At 40.0% G+C, this 11,382-nt stretch overlaps 1 protein-coding gene across 1 annotated transcript; it reads left to right on the plus strand.

The window, feature by feature from the left end:
- The first annotated feature begins 6,220 nt into the window (after window positions 1–6,220).
- On the plus strand, window positions 6,221–7,765 carry LOC116694090 (piggyBac transposable element-derived protein 3-like). Its single transcript, XM_032523566.1, has one exon. It carries the CDS (start codon window positions 6,312–6,314, stop codon window positions 7,758–7,760), a length of 1,449 nt encoding a protein of 482 aa, XP_032379457.1. The 5' UTR covers window positions 6,221–6,311; the 3' UTR covers window positions 7,761–7,765.
- Window positions 7,766–11,382: the final 3,617 nt, after the last annotated feature.

The raw sequence follows: 11,382 nt of genomic DNA on the forward strand, positions 1-11,382 counted from the left end.
CTCCAGACGTGGAATGAAGCCGGAATAACGTCAGGATTCCTTTTTAGAGTATCCTGAAAAAGAGAAGAATATGTCTTTACTAGCCTGAAAAAGTGTCAATATAGCCTTGGTTTTAAGGCCTTAATTTTAAAACTGTACATCAGAATGCTCTGAAATTATGTGAGAGACACACTGGATAGGTGATGTCTCCTCCAGACGTGGAATGAAGCCGGAATAACGTCAGGATTCCTTTTTAGAGTATCCTGAAAAAGAGAAGAATATGCCTTTAATAGCCTGAAAAAGTGTCAATATAGCCTTGGTTTTAAGGCCATGATTTTAAGGCCTTAATTTTAAAACTGTACATCAGAATGCTCTGAAATTACCTGAGAGACACACTGGATAGGTGATGTCTCCTCCAGACGTGGAATGAAGCCGGAATAACGTCAGGATTCCTTTTTAGAGTATCCTGAAAAAGAGAAGAATATGCCTTTACTAGCCTGAAAAAGTGTCAATATAGCCTTGGTTTTAAGGCCTTAATTTTAAAACTGTACATCAGAATGCTCTGAAATTATGTGAGAGACACACTGGATAGGTGATGTCTCCTCCAGACGTGGAATGAAGCCGGAATAACATCAGGATTCCTTTTTAGAGTATCCTGAAAAAGAGAAGAATATGCCTTTAATAGCCTGAAAAAGTGTCAATATAGCCTTGGTTTCAAGGCCTTAATTTTAAAACTGTACATCAGAATGCTCTGAAATTACCTGAGAGAAACACTGGATAGGTAATGTCCCCTCTAGATCTGGAATGAAGCTGGCATGATGTCAGGATTCCTTTTTAGAGTATCCTGAAAAAGAGAAGAATATGCCTTTAATAGCCTGAAAAAGTGTCAATATAGCCTTGGTTTCAAGGCCTTAATTTTAAAACTGTACATCAGAATGCTCTAAAATTACCTGAGAGAAACACTGGATAGGTAATGTCCCCCTAGATCTGGAATGAAGCTGGCATATGTCAGGATTCCTTTTTAGAGTATCCTGAAAAAGAGAAGAATATGCCTTTACTAGCCTGAAAAAGTGTCAATATAGCCTTGGTTTCAAGGCCTTCATTTTAAGACCGTACATCAGAATGCTCTGAAATTACCTGAGAGACACACTGGATAGGTGATGTCTCCTCCAGACTTGGAATGAAGCCGGAATAACGTCAGGATTCCTTTTTAGAGTATCCTGAAAAAGAGAATATGCCTTTACTAGCCTGAAAAAGTGTCAATATAGCCTTGGTTTCAAGGCCTTCATTTTAAGACCGTACATCAGAATGCTCTGAAATTACCTGCGAGACACACTGGATAGGTGATGTATCCTGCAGACTTGGAATGAAGCCGGAATGACGTCAGGATTCCTTTTTAGAGTATCCTGAAAAAGAGAAGAATATGCCTTTAATAGCCTGAAAAAGTGTCAATATAGCCTTGGTTTCAAGGCCTTAATTTTAAAACTGTACATCAGAATGCTCTGAAATTATATGAGAGACACACTGGATAGGTGATGTCTCCTCCAGACGTGGAATGAAGCCGGAATAACGTCAGGATTCCTTTTTAGAGTATCCTGAAAAAGAGAAGAATATGCCTTTAATAGCCTGAAAAAGTGTCAATATAGCCTTGGTTTCAAGGCCTTCATTTTAAGACCGTACATCAGAATGCTCTGAAATTACCTGAGAGACACACTGGATAGGTGATGTCTCCTCCAGACGTGGAATGAAGCCGGAATAACGTCAGGATTCCTTTTTAGAGTATCCTGAAAAAGAGAAGAATATGCCTTTAATAGCCTGAAAAAGTGTCAATATAGCCTTGGTTTTAAGGCCTTAATTTTAAAACTGTACATCAGAATGCTCTGAAATTACCTGAGAGACACACTGGATAGGTGATGTCTCCTCCAGACGTGGAATGAAGCCGGAATAACGTCAGGATTCCTTTTTAGAGTATCCTGAAAAAGAGAAGAATATGCCTTTAATAGCCTGAAAAAGTGTCAATATAGCCTTGGTTTCAAGGCCTTCATTTTAAGACCGTACATCAGAATGCTCTGAAATTACCTGAGAGACACACTGGATAGGTGATGTCTCCTCCAGACGTGGAATGAAGCCGGAATAACGTCAGGATTCCTTTTTAGAGTATCCTGAAAAAGAGAAGAATATGCCTTTAATAGCCTGAAAAAGTGTCAATATAGCCTTGGTTTTAAGGCCTTAATTTTAAAACTGTACATCAGAATGCTCTGAAATTACCTGAGAGACACACTGGATAGGTGATGTCTCCTCCAGACGTGGAATGAAGCCGGAATAACGTCAGGATTCCTTTTTAGAGTATCCTGAAAAGAGAATAATATGCCTTTAATAGCCTGAAAAAGTCTCAATATAGCCTTGGTTTCAAGGCCTTCATTTTAAGACCGTACATCAGAATGCTCTGAATTTACCTGAGAGACACACTGGATAGGTGATGTCTCCTCCAGACGTGGAATGAAGCCGGATAACGTCAGGATTCCTTTTTAGAGTATCCTGAAAAAAGAAGAATATGCCTTTAATAGCCTGAAAAAGTGTCAATATAGCCTTGGTTTCAAGGCCTTAATTTTAAAACTGTACATCAGAATGCTCTAAAATTACCTGAGAGAAACACTGGATAGGTAATGTCCCCACTAGATCTGGAATGAAGCTGGCATAATGTCAGGATTCCTTTTTAGAGTATCCTGAAAAAGAGAAGAATATGCCTTTAATAGCCTGAAAAGTGTCAATATAGCCTTGGTTTCAAGGCCTTCATTTAAGACCGTACATCAGAATGCTCTGAAATTACCTGAGAGACACACTGGATAGGTATGTCTCCTCCAGACGTGGAATGAAGCCGGAATAACGTCAGGATTCCTTTTTAGAGTATCCTGAAAAAGAGAAGAATATGCCTTTAATAGCCTGAAAAAGTGTCAATATAGCCTTGGTTTCAAGGCCTTAATTTTAAAACTGTACATCAGAATTCTCTGAAATTACCTGAGAGAAACACTGGATAGGTAATGTCCCCTCTAGATCTGGAATGAAGCTGGCATAATGTCAGGATTCCTTTTTAGAGTATCCTGAAAAGAGAAGAATATGCCTTTAATAGCCTGAAAAAGTGTCAATATAGCCTTGGTTTCAAGGCCTTAATTTTAAACTGTACATCAGAATGCTCTAAAATTACCTGAGAGAAACACTGGATAGGTAATGTCCCCACTAGATCTGGAATGAAGCTGGCATAACGTCAGGATTCCTTTTTAGAGTATCCTGAAAAAGAGAAGAATATGCCTTTAATAGCCTGAAAAAGTGTCAATATAGCCTTGGTTTCAAGGCCTTCATTTTAAGACCGTACATCAGAATGCTCTGAAATTACCTGAGAGACACACTGGATAGGTTATGTCTCCTCCAGACGTGGAATGAAGCCGGAATAACGTCAGGATTCCTTTTTAGAGTATCCTGAAAAAGAGAAGAATATGCCTTTAATAGCCTGAAAAAGTGTCAATATAGCCTTGGTTTCAAGGCCTTCATTTTAAGACCGTACATCAGAATGCTCTGAAATTACCTGAGAGACACACTGGATAGGTTATGTCTCCTCCAGACTTGGAATTAAGCTGGAATAACGTCAGGATTCCTTTTTAGAGTATCCTGAAAAAGAGAAGAATATGCCTTTACTAGCCTGAAAAAGTGTCAATATAGCCTTGGTTTTAAGGCCTTAATTTTAAAACTGTACATCAGAATGCTCTGAAATTATGTGAGAGACACACTGGATAGGTGATGTCTCCTCCAGACGTGGAATGAAGCCGGAATAACGTCAGGATTCCTTTTTAGAGTATCCTGAAAAAGAGAAGAATATGCCTTTACTAGCCTGAAAAAGTGTCAATATAGCCTTGGTTTTAAGGCCTTAATTTTAAAACTGTACATCAGAATGCTCTGAAATTATGTGAGAGACACACTGGATAGGTGATGTCTCCTCCAGACTTGGAATGAAGCCGGAATAACATCAGGATTCCTTTTTAGAGTATCCTGAAAAGAGAAGAATATGCCTTTAATAGCCTGAAAAGTGTCAATATAGCCTTGGTTTTAAGGCCATGATTTTAAGGCCTAAATTTTAAAACTGTACATCAGAATGCTCTGAAATTACCTGAGAGACACACTGGATAGGTGATGTCTCCTCCAGACGTGGAATGAAGCCGGAATAACGTCAGGATTCCTTTTTAGAGTATCCTGAAAAAGAGAAGAATATGCTTTACTAGCCTGAAAAAGTGTCAATATAGCCTTGGTTTTAAGGCCTTAATTTTAAAACTGTATATCAGAATGCTCTGAAATTATGTGAGAGACACACTGGATAGGTGATGTCTCCTCCAGACGTGGAATGAAGCCGGAATAACATCAGGATTCCTTTTTAGAGTATCCTGAAAAAGAGAAGAATATGCCTTTAATAGCCTGAAAAAGTGTCAATATAGCCTTGGTTTCAAGGCCTTAATTTTAAAACTGTACATCAGAATTCTCTGAAATTACCTGAGAGAAACACTGGATAGGTAATGTCCCCTCTAGATCTGGAATGAAGCTGGCATGATGTCAGGATTCCTTTTTAGAGTATCCTGAAAAAGAGAAGAATATGCCTTTAATAGCCTGAAAAAGTGTCAATATAGCCTTGGTTTCAAGGCCTTAATTTTAAAACTGTACATCAGAATGCTCTAAAATTACCTGAGAGAAACACTGGATAGGTAATGTCCCCACTAGATCTGGAATGAAGCTGGCATAATGTCAGGATTCCTTTTTAGAGTATCCTGAAAAAGAGAAGAATATGCCTTAATAGCCTGAAAAAGTGTCAATATAGCCTTGGTTTCAAGGCCTTCATTTTAAGACCGTACATCAGAATGCTCTGAAATTACCTGAGAGACACACTGGATAGGTTATGTCTCCTCCAGACGTGGAATGAAGCCGGAATAACGTCAGGATTCCTTTTTAGAGTATCCTGAAAAAGAGAAGAATATGCCTTTAATAGCCTGAAAAAGTGTCAATATAGCCTTGGTTTCAAGGCCTTCATTTTAAGACCGTACATCAGAATGCTCTAAAATTACCTGAGGGACACACTGGATAGGTTATGTCTCCTCCAGACTTGGAATTAAGCTGGAATAACGTCAGGATTCCTTTTTAGAGTATCCTGAAAAAGAGAAGAATATGTCTTTACTAGCCTGAAAAAGTGTCAATATAGCCTTGGTTTTAAGGCTTTAATTTTAAAACTGTACATCAGAATGCTCTGAAATTACCTGAGAGACACACTGGATAGGTGATGTCTCTTCCAGACGTGGAATGAAGCCGGAATAACGTCAGGATTCCTTTTTAGAGTATCCTGAAAAAGAGAAGAATATGCCTTTACTAGCCTGAAAAAGTGTCAATATAGCCTTGGTTTTAACACTAGAACTGCCATGACGGTCATTTTGACCGTTTTGCATTTTATAAGTGCAATAACTTTGCTGAAAAAAAAGATTAAATCCTGCTGGTACTTGACTTTTCCTAAAAGTGTCTGTATTTTCATTTAAAATGTTTTTCAAATTATTTACACCAAAGCCCAAAAAAATATGATCAATTTACCCTATTTTGGCCATACACGGTCAAATTGACCGCAAGGGTTTTCGCGGCATTCTTTATGTAACTTTTCGCGCGGTTGATCTTGGTTGCTTAGTAACTATCATTGTCTTTGTTAGAGAAACGTCACTACCCTATTTGTATTTGTCGGTAGTCTATTTGATTACACTGCTTTTGATTAACTTAGTTAGAAACCCATTTCGTAAAAAATGTCCAGAATGAATGACCGATTTAGGAGGTATATGACTGTTGAAACTGCCTTGGAGATGCTTCAGAACATGGGAAGTGATGATTCTGATGCTGGGGCTCTATCGGAGTCGGAGGAAAGTGACAGTGACCGTTCCTGGGTGAAGGATAGGTCCAACACTTCATCCTCATCAGAGAGTGAGTCCGTAGGCCAACAGCGGAAAAAGAGGCGACGACTGTCATCTAAGAATTCGGATCGAAATATTGCGTTTAGGCTCGATGGTCCCTTTGATGGCGTTGAGCCGGCCACGGCTGATGTTCGCGGTGAGCCGGTCACGGCAGATGTTCCCGGTGAGTTCGGCTACATAGCTGTTCTGGTCATATTTGCAATTGTAGGCTGGTATTATTATTAGTCTAGTTGTTGTTATAGCTATTATAGTTATTGTTTTTTTGGCCTTCCCGAACCATCAGACCTACCCCTCGAGCCAACATACAGCCCACCTGAGTCATCACAGCCGGAGGCGGCTGTGGAAATGGGGAAGGATGGGACGGCGTGGACGGTGCTTCCGCTGACTGACCGTGCAGGGAGAAAGCAGAGCCAAAACGTCCTGACAGAAGCTGCTGGCCCCACAGCGCACGCAAAACGCAACATTGAAGATGCGCTCACAGCCTTTGTGTGTCTCTTCGATAATGGCATGCTGAAGCACATCAGGGACTGCACTGTGGCTGAGGCCCATCGGCACCTTGGTGACAGTTCCTGGGACATGACAGTGGCTGAACTAAAGGCATTTATAGCCCTACTGTATGTCCGCGGGGCACAGGGTGCAAAACACATCAATGTGGACAGTTTGTGGTCAGAAAAATGGGGCTTGCCCTTTTTTACAGAAACAATGGCCAGAAACAGATTTAGAGAGCTCATGAAATTCCTGCGGTTCGATAAAAAAGAAACCAGACGCATTCATCTGCAGGATGACAAGTTTGCCCTGGTGTCAGCAACCTGGAACAAGTTTGTGGCAAACAGCATAGCTTGTTACAAGCCTGGTGCTGACATTACCATTGATGAGCAGCTGTTCCCCACCAAGGCCCGGTGCAAATTCATTCAGTACATGGGGAACAAGCCTGATAAATTCGGCATAAAATTTTGGCTGGCTGCGGATGTGCAATCCAAATATATGCTGAATGGGGCTCCGTATCTTGGTAAAGAGGAGACGCGGAGCAAAGGTCAGCTTGTGGGAGAGAGTGTGGTGCTGAAACTGGCGGAGCCGTTTCTGGGGAAGGGAAGAAACATTACGACTGATAATTTCTTCACCTCACTAAAACTAGCCACTGCCTTACAGGCCAAAAAGACCAGCCTGGTTGGCACCCTGGGCAAAGCAAAACGCGAGTTGCCTCCCTCTGTAAAAGAGCAGGCAGAGCTGTTCAGCACAAAGGTGCTGAAATGTGCTAATGCGACATTGACCATTTACCAGGGAAAGCCGAGAAAAAATGTCTGCATTTTGAGCTCAGTGCACACAAGTGTAGGAATAACAGATGGACCGAAGGCAAAACCCGAGTCTGTGACCTATTATAATAACACCAAATACGGCGTAGATGTGCTGGATCAGATGGCGAAGGCGTACTCCGTGAAAGGCGGTACACGAAGATGGCCAGTGGCTGTATTTTATAACATCCTCGACCTGGCTGGAATAAATGCACATGTCCTATACAAGGAGTGCACCGGCAGCAAGATTTCAAGAAGGAAGTTTTTGCTGCAGTTGGCAGAGGAGCTGAGAGCAGAGTTCATAGAGGGGAAAAGGGCAGCAGCGCACGGTGCCGGTCCGCAGCGACAGCCACCACCGCACCTGGCACAAAAACGCCGGCAGTGCCAGGTGAGGAGGAGCTGCAATCAGAACAAGACACAAGACACCTGCAACACATGCCGCAAACCCGTCTGTGGAAATTGTGTCAAAAGACGAGCTGTCACCTGCGTCGACTGCGTTTGAAAGGCAAATGTAGCCGACACATGTATTTGTAATTAGTTGTTTCATGGTTCGTTCTTGGCTCTTTTTGTTATCAGCACGGTTCCAGCTTTTACAATTTGCCTATTTTCTTTGTCATTTGTGTTAGAAATATATTTAAAAATATAATCTTAATGTATAGAAAAAAGTTATAGTGCACCAGCAGTAAAACTGCCACAGCAACTGAACTGAGAGCGGAGTTTATGGAGAAAAAAGAGCAGCGGCGCACAGTCCGAGCAGCGCTGCACACCACAGCAGACACCAAAACGGAGTTAGTGCCAGGTTAGCACACGGTATACATGTTCAAATGAGCTACATTTAGATGCTATTTGTTGTTTCCATACCATATTTTTTATGAAATAATTACGGTTTAGCTACTATGTCATGATATGAAACACGTAACCTATTAGTCCTTCTACTCAAACGTATAATTAAACTTGTTAAATTGTACATTTTGGTGTTATTTTGTTTATCTAAAGATATTCTAACACAATACATGTATTGATATTACAATTAGGTATTTTTAATTAGAGATTATAGAGTTTGGAATCTGGCGGTCAAAATGACCGCTCACGGCAGTTCTAGTAGTTATGGAATCCCGGCAGTTCTAGTGTTAAGGCCTTAATTTTAAGGCCTAAATTTTAAAACTGTATATTAGAATGCTCTGAAATTACCTGAGAGACACACTGGATAGGTGATGTCTCCTCCAGACTTGGAATTAAGCTGGAATAACGTCAGGATTCCTTTTTAGAGTGTCCTGAAAAAGAGAATAATATGCCTTTAATAGCCTGAAAAAGTGTCAATATAGCCTTGGTTTCAAGACCTTAATTTTAAAACTGTACATCAGAATGCTCTGAAATTACCTGAGAGACACACTGGATAGGTGATGTCTCCTCCAGACGTGGAATGAAGCCGGAATAACGTCAGGATTCCTTTTTAGAGTATCCTGAAAAAGAGAAGAATATGCCTTTAATAGCCTGAAAAAGTGTCAATATAGCCTTGGTTTCAAGGCCTTAATTTTAAAACTGTACATCAGAATGCTCTAAAATTATGTGAGAGACACACTGGATAGGTGATGTCTCCTCCGGACTTGGAATTAAGCTGGAATAACGTCAGGATTCCTTTTTAGAGTATCCTGAAAAAGAGAAGAATATGCCTTTACTAGCCTGAAAAAGTGTCAATATAGCCTTGGTTTTAAGGCCTTAATTTAAAACTGTACATCAGAATGTTCTGAAATTATGTGAGAGACACACTGGATAGGTGATGTCTCCTCCAGACGTGGAATGAAGCCGGAATAATGTCAGGATTCCTTTTAGAGTATCCTGAAAAGAGAAAATATGCCTTTAATAGCTTGAAAAAGTGTCAATGTAGCCTTGGTTTCAAGGCCTTAATTTTAAAACTGTACATCAGAATGCTCTGAAATTACCTGAGAGAAACACTGGATAGGTAATGTCCCCAATAGATCTGGAATGAAGCTGGCATAATGTCAGGATTCCTTTTTAGAGTATCCTGAAAAAGAGAAGAATATGCCTTTAATAGCCTGAAAAAGTGTCAATATAGCCTTGGTTTCAAGACCTTAATTTTAAAACTGTACATCAGAATGCTCTGAAATTACCTGAGAGACACACTGGATAGGTGATGTCTCCTCCAGACGTGGAATGAAGCCGGAATAATGTCAGGATTCCTTTTAGAGTATCCTGAAAAAGAGAAGAATATGCCTTTACTAGCCTGAAAAGGGTCAATATAGCCTTGGTTTAAGGCCTTAATTTTAAGGCCTTAATTTTAGAACTGTACATCAGAATGCTCTGAAATTACCTGAGAGACACACTGGATAGGTATGTCTCTCCAGACGTGGAATGAAGCCGGAATAACGTCAGGATTCCTTTTTAGAGTATCCTGAAAAAGAGAGGAATATGCCTTTAATAGCCTGAAAAAGTGTCAATATAGCCTTGGTTTCAAGACCTTAATTTTAAAACTGTACATCAGAATGCTCTGAAATTATCTGAGAGACACAATGATAGGTTATGTCTCCTCCAGACTTGAAATTAGCTGGAATAACGTCAGGATTCCTTTTTAGAGTATCTTGAAAAGAGAAAAATATGCCTTTACTAGCCTGAAAAAGTGTCAGTATAGCCTTGGTTTCAAGGCCTTCATTTTAAGACAGTACATCAGAATGCTCTGGAAATACCTGAGAGACACACTGGATAGGCTATGTCTCCTCCAGACTTGGAATTAAGCTGGAATAACGTCAGGATTCCTTTTTAGAGTATCCTGAAAAAGAGAAGAATATGCCTTTACTATTCTGAAAAACTGTCAATATAGCCTTGGTTTTAAGGCCTTAATTTTAAAACTGTACATCAGAATGCTCTGAAATTACCTGAGAGACACACTGGATAGGTGATGTCTCCTCCAGACGTGGAATGAAGCCGGAATAACGTCAGGATTCCTTTTTAGAGTATCCTGAAAAAGAGAGGAATATGCCTTTAATAGCCTGAAAAAGTGTCAATATAGCCTTGGTTTCAAGACCTTAATTTTAAAACTGTACATCAGAATGCTCTGAAATTACCTGAGAGACACAAATGATAGGTTATGTCTCCTCCAGACTTGAAATTAAGCTGGAATAACGTCAGGATTCCTTTTTAGAGTATCTTGAAAAAGAGAAAAATATGCCTTTACTAGCCTGAAAAAGTGTCAGTATAGCCTTGGTTTCAAGGCCTTCATTTTAAGACCGTACATCAGAATGCTCTGGAAATACCTGAGAGACACACTGGATAGGTTATGTCTCCTCCAGACTTGGAATTAAGCTGGAATAACGTCAGGATTCCTTTTTAGAGTATCCTGAAAAAGAGAAGAATATGCCTTTACTATTCTGAAAAACTGTCAATACAGCCTTTGTTTTAAGGCCTTAATTTTAAAACTGTACATCAGAATGCTCTGAAATTACCTGAGAGACACACTGGATAGGTGATGTCTCCTCCAGACGTGGAATGAAGCCGGAATAACGTCAGGATTCCTTTTTAGAGTATCCTGAAAAAGAGAGGAATATGCCTTTAATAGCCTGAAAAAGTGTCAATATAGCCTTGGTTTCAAGACCTTAATTTTAAAACTGTACATCAGAATGCTCTGAAATTACCTGAGCGACACAAATGATAGGTTATGTCTCCTCCAGACTTGAAATTAAGCTGGAATAACGTCAGGATTCCTTTTTAGAGTATCTTGAAAAGAGAAAAATATGCCTTTACTAGCCTGAAAAAGTGTCAGTATAGCCTGGTTTCAAGGCCTTCATTTTAAGACCGTACATCAGAATGCTCTGGAAATACCTGAGAGACACACTGGATAGGTTATGTGTCCTCCAGACTTGGAATTAAGCTGGAATAACGTCAGGATTCCTTTTTAGAGTATCCTGAAAAAGAGAGGAATATGCCTTTAATAGCCTGAAAAAGTGTCAATATAGCCTTGGTTTCAAGACCTTAATTTTAAAACTGTACATCAGAATGCTCTGAAATTACCTGAGAGACACAATGGATAGGTTATGTCTCCTCCAGACTTGAAATTAAGCTGGAATAACGTCAGGATTCCTTTTTAGAGTATCTTGAAAAAGAGAAAA

This window comes from Etheostoma spectabile, chromosome 1 (assembly GCF_008692095.1).
Source record: "Etheostoma spectabile isolate EspeVRDwgs_2016 chromosome 1, UIUC_Espe_1.0, whole genome shotgun sequence".
Taxonomy (NCBI): domain Eukaryota; kingdom Metazoa; phylum Chordata; class Actinopteri; order Perciformes; family Percidae; genus Etheostoma; species Etheostoma spectabile.